The 15285-nt window shown below is 43.4% G+C and overlaps 1 protein-coding gene across 1 annotated transcript; it reads right to left on the bottom strand.

Moving 5' to 3' along the window:
* Nucleotides 1-6593: 6593 nt before the first annotated feature.
* LOC133930501 (MYB-like transcription factor ODO1) lies at nucleotides 6594-8516 on the bottom strand. The gene is made up of 3 exons (XM_062377159.1): nucleotides 8155-8516; nucleotides 7884-8013; nucleotides 6594-7774 (listed from the first exon to the last, which is right to left on the bottom strand). The coding sequence occupies exons 1-3, from the start codon at nucleotides 8285-8287 to the stop codon at nucleotides 7222-7224; spliced, it is 816 nt and encodes a 271-aa protein (XP_062233143.1). The 5' UTR covers nucleotides 8288-8516; the 3' UTR covers nucleotides 6594-7221.
* Nucleotides 8517-15285: the final 6769 nt, after the last annotated feature.

Raw genomic sequence — 15285 nt, forward strand, 5'->3', positions numbered from 1 at the left:
GTAGTATACTCCAACGAAAAATGTTGTGTTGGTTGCATGTTGTCAAACTATTTACACTTTGGCTATCGATTTCCTCTCGATATATATATTTGAGTTGTTTGAACATGTGAGAGCATAACGAGAAGATTCATCTCAAAAAGTAGTACATAATTCGTTATTTTTCATATATTTTTTATGTGTTACAGTTGAAAATAATGGTCCACGTTTAAAATGACACCTTTTATGACTGAATATAGTACATTGACCCGAGCAAGAGAACATTGTAAAAACTAGGGATGGAAACGGATCAAATACGCATAAAATCGAATTCGGATAGTACGATTTACCATATTTTAATCCGAATACGAATACAGATCCGGATATCCTCGAATACGAATCAGATAGTTCGAATACGAATCCGCATTCGGATATGTACTCGATCTTCGAAATTCAGGTCGGAAATTTAAATTTTTGAAAAAAATTGACCAAAATTTGATAAAATTCGACTGAAATTTGTTCTAATTTGATTGGGCCAGAATTTTAGAAATTTTGTTCAAAATTCATTTGGAAATTTAAATTTTTGATCAAATTTAACTAAAATTTGATGAAATTTGACTGAAATTTGTTCCAATTTGATTGGGTTGGAATTTCGTTCATATCTGAAATTTCTAAAACTTTGGCAAAATTTGGTTCCCTGATTGACGGATACGGATACGAATCGGATATATCTCGAATTCGGATATCCACATTTGAATCCGAATCTCGAAAACGAATTCAGATATATCCATTTTAGTATCCATTTCAAAACGAATACGGATACGGATATCCATATTCGTATTTTAATAGATACGAAATCGGATAATTCGAATTTTCTGCCATTTATTTCCACTCCCAGTAAAAACTGAAGAGAGAAGAGACATTTCCATGCTTCAATGAATCAATGGTGGGAAGATCTGCCTAACGTACGGGTCTGTTCGGCGTGCGTGTGCGTGTAGCCTTGTGATGTAGGTTTACGATTTGACGTATGGAGCTTGTGGTACGTAGGTTTAGGCGCGCGTGCTTTATGGATTTAGCAAAGCTGGGGGCATCCATTTCGAGCAGCAGATCTCACTCGTGCACGCACTTCTCGAGTGCTCCACGACGCCCCGCGTTCTCTCCACCTTCATCGAAAGGTGGCACGCGCGCCGTGTGCGCCGCAAACCCTGGTGCTTCACCAACGGTATGTATGCACCATATCAAAAGCCCAGTAGAATTTCCCGAATTCCTGAAAGACTGAAGTGCCCTAAACTTGTACTCTGAAGTTGAAAGCAGTATATTTGAGTCTCTAAACATGCGTCTATCAGATCGTGCAGTGCAGTAAGCACAAGACATGTACGAGTCGACATGCAGGAGAGGGAGACCGCGGAACAACTGAGCGATAGCAGTACGTAGAGGCCCACTCGCACTTACAAAACACGACATGGACAGTTCTTGCGCATACGTATGAACCTTGCGTAGTCATTGTTCGACGAAATTTCAAAAGATAGATGTCAGTGTAAAATTGCCAAATTTATAGCGCACAAAAGTTAGAGCCAGACATGCATGCACGGCTTGCCTGGGTCACCGTGCCCCCTATAACGGTACCGTGAGGTATGAAAAGAAATTGTATAAGACTCCATCTTATAGAATAAGTTTTTTTATATATAATACGTATCTTTCTTATTTTTTTTAGTTGTATATGTCAGTTATTAGATTAGAGGAGAATGATATGAATTAAAATCTGATAGAAATTTTATAATAAAAAATCTCGTAAAATTTCCTTTCTAAAATACCAACACACGCTCCCACCAACGCTGTTACCCTACAAGCTAGCTCCTCTATCACACATGTTCAAATGGTGAGACAATGAGACGTGGGGCCTGCCATTCACCCACGATGAGACTATGGTAGTGAGATCGAGACAATGAGACCGAATTTTATATAGCTGCCCCATCATTGAATCATTGTAACATTTGACAGATGCCAGAAAGCTGCATTTCTTTTGGGTCATCTGGTCTGGCACTTTTGCAGAGAAACACTGCCTCGGAAAAGGCAAGTTATTGAAAGGCCGTGGACGCCACTTGGAGCCGCTTCGGCCGCTCTACCGTCGCTGTACGAGCAGCGGCGCTAGCTGCAGCTCTAGTGCAGCACTGGAGTCTGCAGCAGGATGCCAGGAGCAGTAAAATTTTAGTGCTTCAATGAGAAATTAAGATTAAATGTATCTTATTTGCTATGGGATAAATTATTGATAATGTTGGATTTAAAATTATTTTGATTGGTACGAGTTTGTTTGTATGTGATCTTGTTTTTGGTTAATCAAAGTTTGAATTGGAGCAAATTGTTTTAGAGTTTAGAAAATTATGTCTCATCGGAACATCTGGTGTGTAGGTTTTTTACCACACCAGATAGTCTGATGTTACGATGAAGTGAGCACCGGAGCATTTTTAGTGCTGAAGCAGAAATAGAAGCAAATATCGGATGGTCCGGCGATGGACTTAAAGGAGATCTGAGTATTTTCTACAGAAAGGAGATTTTTTGCGTCAAATTTGAATATGTACGCCGAATGGTCCGGTGTTGAGTTTGTGAACACTGGAGAATGCGCCAGACCTTTTATTGCAAAGAGGTTGCAAAAGGGTGATTCAGTGGATTGGCACACGCCGGATTATCCGGTGAAAGACATAAGATTACCGGAAACTTCCACCAGATCTTTTCTTACAGAGGGTTAAAATTTCCTGAAACAGATAGTGCTACATTCACCGGATGGCCTGTTGTTCAGGAGCAGAACATATCAGAACATTCGGTGTTCACGTTTTCTGCAAAATATGCTCTGAGTTGAGGTTTTTTATCATTGTGCTAATTTGGAGATGTTTTAGAGTGTTGAGAAATGTGTTTGTTTGTTTTATAGTGTGCAGGTGACAGATGTAACTTGACGGTCGATGGTGAGTGATCGGGCTAAACGGGTGCTTGGTGCCGGACGATCAAGGAGGGCCGGGTAGAGTCAAGGTTGATCCTAGCTGCACATATGAAGGTCAAGCAAAACATGAAACGGAGGATAAAACCAGTATATTGATAAAGTCAAATGAAGGAGATGCGAACGGTCAAGATCGCAAGACGAAGGACACGTGTCATCATCAGAGCGCTTACTTCAGGTGAAAGCAAGTGGTGACTAGTTGCGCTTTGAAAAATATGTTAGGATTTCGCGGTTTGATCTCAAAACCATGGGAGGACTAGAGTAGTACGTGGTATCATCATAAAGCTAGTGTTGAGGTGAAGTTAAGTCGTGAAGGCGTCGAGGTCGTCCGATGAATGGAAAAAAAATGGATCAAAATACTCTCGGTGGTAAATAGGAGTATACTACAAGAGAGTGATATTTTGAAGAAAAAAAACTAGGAAACTTGAGGTCCTTAGTGGTAAATAGGAGTGTACTATAAGATAGTGGTATTTTGGAAAAAAAAAATTAGGAAATTTGAGGGTCAAGTTTCTTAGGTCTATAAATAGAGGGATAAGGCTGTGGAAAATGATGAACTAGCCATTTGAGCCGCTTGTGCCACATATATGAGAGCATTATGCTAGGATTCTAGAGGAGATGAGGATGAGTGCTTAGCATATGTAATATGTGAGAGTTTTGAGAGAAAAATATTTATAATCCGCCTAAAATAGAGCCGACCTCTTTGAGTAGTGAAGTTTATTTTGTTACGTATGCTTGAATTCCCCTCTTTCTAGTTTTCTTCTCTTCGTTCTATTGCCTTGTGTGCAAGTTTTTTTTTGTTGTATTGATTTTTGTTTTTCTTTTTAGCTGAAGTTTTAATAGTTTGAAGGTTGTTCTTCTTGATGCTAATGACATAAAGTTCATATTCATATGCATATATAATAGGGTCTTGAATTCATCTCGAAGATTTTCTTCACCCGATATTCATCTTTTGATCCTTGAGTAATCTTTTTTTTAAGATTCAACCTTTGTGTGAGGATGAGTTATGGATTAGATTGTTGTGGAACCTAGAGTTCGATTCCAATCATGAGACCTACCTTTTGTTGAATCTTCAAGTTTTATTTTTGATTTTTCTTGGAAACTCCGGACTCTCCGGTCCGATCTCCGGAGTCTCCGGACTTTTCAGGTATGTGTAGTTTTTCTGTTGTATGTTTATATTATGTTCTGTTATAATTTTTTTAAGATATGTTAGGTGATCAAAATAGAAGAAAATTATTAATTTTATAAAAAAATTATTAACACGTATATTTATCTTTTCTAATTATCACTTTCCATCCTACTTAGAAACTACTCCACGGTGTTGTCAGTCGTCAACTCGTCACCCTTGAACTCGCAGGAGATATTTATTTGTGGGTGCCTCCAAAACTTGGCTACGCTTGTAAGGTTCCCATGCAGAGCACGTACGTCTCTCCGTATTCTTCAGGTTACAACTGACAGCAAGATGAGATTACGAATGATAAGGAGCTCGAGGGAAGGGACGGGAAAAGAACAAAAGATTCTCAAGGCAGAGGTAGTGGATGTATGGGGCTCGCGCGCGTCCACGGGGTAGATGACATCATCGCTACGCAAGGATGAAGTCACGCTTACTCACGGCAACTATTAAATTTCGACCTTTTAAAAACTTTTTCTCTGCATAGATCTACGAGGAAATAATATAAAAAATAAATCATTTTTCAGAGCATGACAATTAATATTATTGTAGCTACTATATATATGATCTTTTAAGTCCGAAATAGAAAATCGCTAGCATGGTAGCTATTCAACCACGTTGTCGTGCAAAAAAAGTTATTTTCGTAGGAGTCTATTTGTAATTTTAAAAAATATCAAAATATAAAAAATCCATCCTGCAGCCACCACCCCCCAGCTATCTGAGCTGAAACCGGTTGTCCCTCTTTTCAAAAAAAATCATGGATAGCTAAAACCTGACATGTTCTTGTTGAGAATTTTGGAAACTCTCGATTCCATGTTCACGTATTTCTAATTTCTAATGATATATTTCACCAGGTGCGCTCTCAAGAGAATGTTAATATATAAGTATTTTAGGTACATCTTCTCTAGCTCGATTATAGTTCAAAACTTCAAGTCTCGATTATACATGAAGTGAAATGGTATTTTCTTGATTCATAGCGCATCCCACAGACCCATGCGAGAACAATTGTCATCACTAACTGTAAGGTACCACGTGTAGTTAATCTATGTAAAGTATGCCCTCCTATTTTATCGATTTGTCTGTTGTAACATGGACAGTCTCTAACGCAAACATTTAACCATTACTTTTCTCTAATCATGAGATTCATGACAAGTATTGTAGTTGGTGAAAATGAAACTATTTATACCGTTTCTTTGGCAAATTTAAATACTTGGAAGTATATGAGCGGCCAAAGTTCTAAGAATTGATTGCAAGGAGGAAGAGCACCACGGTGTAACAGGAAATGAATCACAACCTTGGCGTGTATGATTTCAAGGTGGCATATACCTTAATAGTTCAGATGTGTGGGCATAAGTTTTGGTTGTTCAGATATGCCTTGGAAATACCTTCACATTTTTTGCACTTTTCTAATGTGTGGGTATAAGTATTAAAATAGACGCATATGCCTTATTAAAAGTTATAGCAACTACCTCTGTTTTTAAATGAATATCGTTCAAGAATGCGTGCAGCCAAACGTTAGAAACTTTGATTATTAATACATATAAAACTATTGGAATTTTGCACATGAAAATGATGCTATTACATTTTGTCATGGAAAATTATTTCACATCATTAAAATTTTATCAATTTTTTACTTAGAAGTAGTTGTGAAAAGTAATTGTCAAACGTGTTTGTTGGAGATCATATCGATATCATAAATAGAGTTGGGAGCCCGACCTGGTCCCCTTTGGGCCTGGGGCCTTTTGGGCCGTGCTAGGATAGCCCAAGGACCTATTCGTGATGGACCGGTCTAGCCCAGGTCACCTGTAGCTAGGCCCAGGTCCAGCATAAAGGCATGACAGGCCTTATCGGACCGAGCTGGCACGTGCCCAACACCTCTAGTCCACCACGATTGCCGTGCGCTGCGCGACACTTACCGCCCCATCCATCTCCATGGTGCTCTACGGAGGCAACAAGTCCAGAACGGTGATCCGCACAACAACCAACGTCGACACCAATGCATCCGCTTGTGGGCGTGACAGCTGAAGGGCGCGAGCGCTGCGTATCGGCACAAGCACATGATGGTGCGACCACAGGAGATGCGTGTCGGCCTAGGCGCAAGGTGACGAGAGGGCGCTGGCGCCGCGTGTCAGCGCGGGCGCGGGAGGGTGTGGACGACACGGGCGTGAGTGACGCGTGTCCCCATCGACGCGGGAGGGCAAGAGAAGTGCAGAGATGCAAATTGAGCCACCGTGTCCCCGTCGTGCAGTGACCCTTTATCGTGCCGGACCGGTCTAGGCACGACCTATTTTTTCGTGTCAAACCGAGCCATCCATCATGCCTGATATCAAGGCCTAGTCCAACCCATAACTCGTGTCGCTCGGCCTGACTCATTTGTGCTTGTGCTCAGTCTTGTCGTGCTTAGACCGACCAAAAAGGCACGGCCCAAGTCCCACTGGTCATAAACAACCAGTAAGATAATAGAGAAAATAATAATTTTGATGATCAATGTATTAATACTTACAAGTGGAATAGAGGTCAAAGCTCTAAGGATTGGCCTGACGACATCTCTTGTTAACCGGTGGCTGTAGATAGGCGCACATTTCCAAACACATAAAAAATGGTAAACTACGGTGCAACACGGTATACCTGTGAAGTAGAATCCCGATTCGGCGTGCATGCTAGTGGTCAAAGAAGCGGCGACGCGCCACGTACGCGCGTCGTGACAATCAACACCATCAGCCGCCCGGAGAAAATCTGGAGCACCGCCGCATGAGAACTCGGAAGCTGACACAACCCAGCTCACGCACGCGGCGTCACGCACAGCTCTGGAGACTGGCATCCATTTGCACCGAATTTGCTGAATCAAACGCGTCACGTCAACAGCACGATCAAGTTCTTCGCACCTGAGTTTTTTTCAAGTTTTTTTTATGAACATCTGATCCAGTTCAACGACGATCGAGCATGGATCGATGGACATGGCCACGCGCACTCCAAAGAAAGCTAAGAAAACATGGAAGCTAAGCTAGGCTAAGCTACCGAGAGATATCGATGGAGTTGGCGACAGGAAGCTAGCGGCGAATATATGCGCGTTGCAGGAATCATTTCACATCCAGTCGTCTTGATCGAAGCCACTGCCGGGGTATTGGTCGAACGGATCGACGCTCAAACCACCGCCGCTGCCGGGGAAGTGGCCGCCCCAGCCAGCGTCCAAGATGCCGTCCATGCCAAACAGGTACATGGGCTCCGGCCACGCCGTGACGTCCACGCCAGACACCGCCGAGGCCGAGGAGGAGCAGGACGGCGAGACCACTGACACCGAGGCGGATGCAGAGGAAACAGAGCCGCAGTTGCTGGCCGCCGCCTGAGGCGGCAGGGTTGGCGCCGTGATCTCGTGCGGCTGGATCATCGGGAGGTCCTCTTCCTCTGCGTCCTCCTGCAGGACCTCACCATCGTTCTGCTGCTGCTGCTGCTCTTGCAGTTGCGGTGCCTCTTGCTGCTCCTGCTCTTGCACGGGAGGAGCAGGGGGCTCCTGCAATGGCAGGTGGGTGGCGGGGTCGATGCCCATCCTGAGAAGCTTCTTCCGGATGTGGGTGTTCCAATGGTTCTTGATCTCGTTGTCCGTCCTCCCCGGGAGCCGCGCCGCGATCTTGGACCACCTGCGACATGGCGGCGGAAAACAGAGGACCAGTCCGCGGTGAGGCCGAAAGCCGCGCGCATGGCAACGAACGCAGAAAAACGTGAATAATTTCGCAATCAGAATCGCACCGGTTTCCGAGCTGCGCGTGAAGGTCGATGACGAGCTTCTCCTCCTCATCGGAGAGGAGGCCCCTCTTGAGGTCAGGCCTCAGGTAGTTGGTCCACCGCAGCCTGCAGCTCTTCCCGCACCTCAGCAACCCTGCAGCAGATCACGAGTCACACACGGTCGCAAGAGTTGCATCTAAGCGACCAGACTGACGTGTCGAAGAACCAAAACCACAAACGGCCAGCTGCCTGCATGCATGGATCAGGGGGAACGATTTGGGGTCAGGCTGCTCACCTGCGAGCTTGGGGACGACGCGCCAGCAGCAGTGGCCGTGGCTGACGAGGAAGCCGACGAGCTTCTGATCCTCCTCCGCCGTCCACGGCCCCTTCTTCACGCCCACCTTGTCGCAGCACGGCTGCCTCCCCATCTCTCACTCTCCCTTCTCCAAAGTGGAGTGAGCCTGCCGGGAGGTGTAATCAGCCCGTTCTCGCAAGCGAAATGAACCGTGAGCCGCTCTCTCCCGTCTCTGTTCCAGGTAAGCTGGGCGCAGTGCCAGGCTCGCAGTTATAGAGGAAGGGAGGGGAGCCTCATAGCCTGATTGCCGGAGCGACGCCCCACGTGGAGGGAGGCGAGGGCGAGGCGCGTCGTACGTGTGAGCCTGTCTCTGGGGGCGCCATGCCGATCACCCCTTTCACCGGGTAAAACTGGCATTCGCGTCGTCTGGATTCTTGACAGTCTTTGTACCGTTGTACGTAGTTCCAAGCTTCTTGTATTACTGTAGTTGTTTAACCATGCAATGACACTAAGGGCATGTTTGGTGGCGTTGAGATTTTTGGCTTTTGGTTTTTCTAGCTCGTGACTGATGGGTTTTTTATATTGGACTTTGTAATAAATTTGTAGCTTCTTAGCACACCAAAAACTAGAAAAACTCATCTCAATCATTTTCTTAGCTTTTAGTTAATTTTCTCAGAAACCAGCTTCTAGAATCTAGCTTTTTAAGTTTTGAAAAGCTAACTCACAGCTAGTCTGTTTGATTCGGCTTTTGACTTCTGAGAAACAGAAGCCCAGAAAAGCTAAACCAAATAAACCCTAAGAGGAAGAGTATAGTGCAGTTTTACCATGAGTACAAGCAATGGCTGATACAGAAGGCTCATTCTTTTCTTCTTACTTCTTCTCCTCATTCTCATCTTCTTCTCTTCTTCTTTCTGTTTCATCTCTTCTTCTTACTCTTCTTTACTGTTCTATGCCCAAAAATTATAGGAGAGATTTGAGGACTCCTAAGTGCACCTACAAGATAGGGGGACTTGAGCCCCTTGCCTCCTGGTGGATTTGCCCATGAGTACAAGTGTCCCCTTGTACTATCTCGCTCATCCACTCCGCTATATGATTCGTGCAATGCATGAAAAACATTGAGAACTTTTTTGGTGGACAATAGTTAATATGGACCATCCAATTCTTTAATCGAACAATTTAGATCAATCTAATGATATTTCTCATCGTCTCCCGTATCATGGTATTATCTATAAGTATTATGGGTATCATAGAGGCATTTTTGGAAATAGAATGAGTATCAAGCTTGTAAATAAATTGGATTTAAATAGGACAAAGTAGTATTCATAATTTTGAACCATTTTTTACGAATTCATATCGATTGGTTCATTGTGCGCTAGGGTTCTTCATTGTGTGCTGCGGATCGGTTCATGCCTTTTCAAAGCGATGGCAAAGGCGAGCCTAGTGGTCAACATCGACAACCTCGATGGGGGCATCGTTGATGACCTCAAACTCACGTGGCCACTCCGCCACCATCTTTCGCTGCCCGCTCCGCCATGACGTGCACGAGGTCTCCGCCCGCCTTGCCATCATCGGCCATTGCCACCACGCTGCCATCGCCTGCCTCCTCAGTGCCGCCACCTCCCCCAACCGCACCACACTCTTCCGTGCCTATGAGCTCATCCCCGATGTGGCCCCGCACTCGACACTCTCTTCTACATCCATCTCCAGGCCGATACGATCAACAATCACTTATCTGCCTCCTTCGTCTTCATTTGTGGCGACAACCCCCTCTTCCGTGTCAGGCGAGCCGGCGAGGTCATAAGGTGTGCCACGTTCGGCTGGGCTCGCTGTTTTGGCTGCATGTACGGTTGTTCAACCTCACTGGTCTCCTTGTCCAATGTCTAGAGGAGCTCAATTACTACCCAAGGAGGTGGTTGCCGACGAGGGCGCATAAGATGCTGGGACACGGCGGTCGGTGCCACTGGCCAAAGGGAAGAGCTCCTTCTATGTGGAGGCCATTGCTAATTGCTTGGAGTCCATGAAGAGATCCTCCTACCAGCCTGATGATCACAAGACTGCTTTCTAGGTACCCTTCTTGGCCACATTTGGAACCAAAGAATTTTCTGACTCGTGGGCTACGTGTTGTGAAATTCCTACGTTCCAAACAAGGCCAGAGTGTTTCACTGGTGTAGTTCGTATATATCAGTTTTCCTAGTTACCCTTGTTTGATGTGTATCAAGAGTTCATCAAGAACGAATAATTGTGTGTTAGCAGAGCATAGTTCTTGAATAAAAACAAGAGGTTGTGTTGCTGCTTGCTAAGAGCCTATGGCTACTGAAAAGTGAAAGGTCATTTTCTAGTCAAGTAGATGTGTGTTGATGCTTTCATTGGCGGAGGTTTTCAGCAAGGGATTAGGTGAATTTGAGCCATGGGTTGTGACCAAAGTTGTCGGTTCTCGATATATATCCTAGAATCTTATGATCTACGATAGTACGAAGTTGAAACGATATTAATCTTATCATAAATCTTAAATTCATAGTATTATGATCCTAGATAAAGTTCTATACGATGTCACAAAATCGCTAACATTCTATATAGGATCCCAATCCTACGATCCTAGATGAGAGTTCTATAAAATCCTACAGAATCGATAAGATATATGCATAATTAAGTTTTATTAGTTTAATCTAACATGTTTTATCAGTTTGTATCTTCAGAACCTATGTTTAACGATGTTTCATACTTGTTAAATATATTTTTAATATAAAAATAAATTAAATTTTAAAAATAAAAATCCTATAAGATCGTGATCTTACGATCTGATCCTGCTCGGTAAAAGATGATCCTACCTAAAATCCCGATCCTAAAAATCTTGGTTGTGACAGAGGAGTATCCAAGCTTTGTTTCTCTGAGCAGTTGGCCTGGCCCTGCAAAGACAAACAAATATGGATGAAAGTTTCTTCGATGATAATAAATTACCAGAACTACGGCCTTAACAACTTTTTTTAACAGCCCATTCCTCTTCCATCTGTTTCTTATTGATGCATATAACTCAATATGGTATCAAAACTAAGAGATCCATAGTTGAAAACCTATCTATCAGAAACTTAAGAAAAAAATAATTGTGGCTGCTTTGGGTCCATGTCAGTCCCGATGGTACCTTTTCTCAACAGACAACTTCTGAGGGGATTGGTGCATGAAACTCACCGCTCACTGCAGCAAGGCGTAACAGATGTGTCGCTTTTTCTGAACAACAAATCACGCGAATTTCGAATTGAAAACGATGAAGTAGCTGACCATATGCACGTTCCAATGTAACAATGGGAGCAATGAACCATCAGGCGTCAACCGTCGCTTTGTTATTCATCCATTTCTCAAGAATAAAAGTACATTTTGACATCAGTTTAGATAGACTGAAGAGTAATGGAGTTTCAACAGAGCAGAAATATTAGGGGAAAAAGTAACTTGACATAAGCACCTCTTTATTATAATATCGGTTCGGAAGAGGACACTTACAAGGAAATTATCAAAACGAAGTGAAAAAAACACACACCAAAGTTGATGTGCCTTTTAACTGCTGGAGGCTCCAGTGCTAGCTTGAAACGATCGGAGTCTATCCCAATAGGAAATTGAAGATTTCAGCCATTTCACAAATATGTGTTGGATAACTCATAAATAATCAAAGGACAAAAAGATGAATCGGCACTGATATTATTGGTGTCGATTTTTGCTTGAATAGACGGGTGGATGTTTGATTTTGCTGCCAAACGGCAGTGATATTCTATCAGTACCGGTTTTGACTGAACCGGCACTGATGAGACAACACTTATGATTAGTTTTGTAGTAGTGTAGCTCTAAAAGGCAGTGGGTCATAATTCAATCACTTAAGAAAATAATTACGAAAATACTTAGTCTAATAGATAGTTGGATTTAATCTATGATACCTTAAGCTGTGGGTATTATTTTCTACTGTAAAGGAGCTCAAAAGATTATACTCACGTTTCGTAGGAGCGTATAGCAGCATATGAGGCGAACCGAATGCGTACAAAATGGTTTTTAAATCTTCTTGATGTGCTCCCACCTTTTTTTTGTTTGTGCACCATTATTTAAACCAACGTTTGACTCTGCTAGTAGCCCTTTGTTGGTGCACGATGATTTAAGACGAAAGAAGAAAATGCATGGTAGCGGAGTTATGTATACGAGGTAAATAATAATGTGAACAAATCGGTTGCACCTCCGTCATGAATTCTTTTCTTGTATTGATGTCATTCTCTCTGTTGGTATGCAATTTCAAAAGCAACAAGAGAAACGGAAGTTTGACTTCGTTCGTTGTCATTTTTTAGAGAAGGATTTTGTTGCATAATGATTTAAGACGATGAAGAAATGCAGTGTAGTAGAGCTATGTATACTTAGTCCATCAACCTATACGCTTGTACGGCCTAGTAAATTTCAAACGACATGTAAGTATTCAAAGTTCATGAAACAAAAGGTTAAATATTTGACATTTAGGATGTCATGACTAAGCTTAATGTAAACCGTCAATCTTATGAATACGTGAATGAAGTAGCGGATACTCCATGTAGCCGAATTGTACACCAAAATACAGAGATTTATATTGTTCATACCTCTTGAAGGAAAATAGCCATATGTCATGTTATCTTGTATTATTCTTTGAGACAAATTACAAGAGGAGTCTTGACTAGACTAGATGTGATCTAAATCTAGTCGATGGCTCCTTATGTATAGTCTTGGCGAGATATCAATGTAGATCGTGAATACAGAAGGCTCATAGCTTATGGTGCGCTTGAGGCTTTTGTAGGTTTGGGTAATGGGCTTGTGTCTTATCCTTCGTAGGGTCCTCTGGCTCCGTATATATACAGAGGTTGTCGTGTAGCCTCCGGACTCCTTTTTAAGTAGGATTATGTTATCCTTAGAGATAAATTTTCCTGTTTATGAGATACCCTGGTACCTGTGGCAGTTTCCATACGTCTAAGTATTTCTTCCTTAGGTACAGATATATGCTTCAAGAATGAAGGAAACCCTAAGGGATCTATATACATATAAGATACTCATATACTGTAGTTTTATACTACCCATCGTCAAGCCCCCTATCAGTACATGAAATGTGGTTTCAATGGATAAAAAACTTAGTCATCAAGGAGAAATATTTTGATAGACTACTTATTCGAGTGATAAATCGGGTCCCCGGATAGGATAGTACGTCTAGCCAAGTATATGGGAGTCCTTGAGTTATCTAGTCGGTATTTTGAACACCTCCGGGTACTCCTATGAGGCCCCAAGTAGGTATTCCATCTGAGTAGGAATTCCACGTTGTGCGTGAAATATCATCCCAACCTTTTAGAAAGGACGGGGAGAAAAGACTCTTCGCTGATCGGGTTTAAAATTTGAACCATCGCAGTGAAAATTTTGTGTGGTGGTGAAAAGAATCTTTCCCTGACAAAGGATCATGATGATGTTTGAAAACTATGCGTATCCAGCAGGGTAGTGTGCCGGTTTCCCTAGGGTTCTGTTTAATTGTTCTCACATGCGTCGAAAGATATTACGAGGATTAAATGCGATGAGACGCTGGCACAGAAGATTGTGGCCCTGAGCTATAATCAGAACCGTTATAACGCTAGTCAGAGGATCATCAAGCGCATCGTTGTCCTTGTATAAAAAGGAACTGAGGTGGCTCATGCAATGTTTCCATCCTCCATCATCGTCTTCCTTGAGCCATCTCCTTTTTCATCTCTGGTCTTGTGCTAGCAACCGCCACCAAAACCCTAACCCCCCCCCACCTTCTAGGCATCATGGGCCACAAAAAGGTAGAGAAACCATATACCTACACTTCCACTGCTATCAAGTCCATGATACCAGCATGGGTGGTATTGGCCGCCTCGAAGGAGGTATTCGTTTGACTGGAGCGCAATGAGATTATTTCTCCGTGTGCTCTGATCACCTCCACGATAGTGGAGGGTCAAGAGATCCCCAGCCCAGACACAACATGGGTTGTGGTGTTCATTGATTTTTTTTTCTTTGTGGCTTCTGTTTTCCCCTTCTAGCTTTCTTCTCAATGTGCATAGCTTTTACAACATCGAGTTCATCCACCTGAATCCTAACTCCATCATCATGTTCATCGTTTTCACACACCTATGTGAGGCATATATGGGCGTGCATCCCTCTCTTGATCTTTTTTGATACTTCTACATTTTGAAGAAGTTCTCAGGTAGGGTCATCGACAGCGCCAAATTTTGCCTCCATGAAGGTAAGTCGATGGAGTACATTGGCTTCTCTGCCAAGAGCTCATGGTTGGGGTGGCAAAAGAGATTGCTTTACTACCAGCCTCCCATCCTGGAGTTACATATTGAGGACTCATACCGCTCATGACACCGGTGTGGATGGAATCACCATAGACCACCACCGCGACTTGGACCCTCATCACTGAGATATAAGATTTGAAGGAGTGGGGACTGACGGTGTGGGACGTCGCTAGAGATTTCATCAGCCGATGTCTAAGTCCTCTAAAGTTGAGGATTTTGGGTGCCTGGGATTTACAACTGAAGAGGACCCAGCCCGAGAAGGTGGGACATGCTTCCCACCTATCCCAAGTAGTTGTTCGGGTAGGAAGTGCTCATTTCTTATGAGTTATTATTGCAGATCTCTCCCCGTTGGAAGTGGAGCAGAGGACCAAATTCCTCTTCAAAACAACCCCCAAGGGAAACCGCCAAAACATCTCGATCCCCATCGTAGATATGGAAGTCGGGGATAGGGCTGTGATCTTGTCGGTAAGTTCATGAACTTTTTTCTTTTCTTCTTTCCGAATAGTCCTGATCTAAGGTAGTGGTCTGCATGGATAATGAAGCATGTGAGACGTACAAGGCCTGACCTAGAAGCTGAGAATGCAGGTGTGCGGGACGAGGATCCAGACACCATTGAGGTCGTGGGATCCGTGGGCCTAAGCAGAAGCGTACGTAGGTGGCACGACCATGTTGCCAGCCTCATCCATTGTCAAAGATGATGTGCCAAAGGAGGCTGAGGGCCCGGCAAGTGGTGGCAAGTTGGCTGGTGACCCAGTGGCGTCGATTCCAGCTCTGAATCCAACCCCTGTGCTTTGATCCCCACAACCCATACCTCATGTAAGTCTAGGCTTCT

The sequence above is a fragment of the Phragmites australis genome, chromosome 10 (genome assembly GCF_958298935.1).
Source record: "Phragmites australis chromosome 10, lpPhrAust1.1, whole genome shotgun sequence".
Taxonomy (NCBI): Eukaryota; Viridiplantae; Streptophyta; class Magnoliopsida; order Poales; family Poaceae; genus Phragmites; species Phragmites australis.

Coding starts and splice junctions, on each gene's coding strand:
- LOC133930501 (XM_062377159.1), bottom strand. CDS start 8,287: ATGGGGAGGCAGCCGTGCTGCGACAAGGTGGGCGTGAAGAAGGGGCCG. Junction 8,014..8,154: donor CGTCGTCCCCAAGCTCGCAG/GTGAGCAGCCTG, acceptor GATCTGCTGCAG/GGTTGCTGAGGTGCGGGAAG. Junction 7,775..7,883: donor CACGCGCAGCTCGGAAACCG/GTGCGATTCTGA, acceptor GCCATGTCGCAG/GTGGTCCAAGATCGCGGCGC.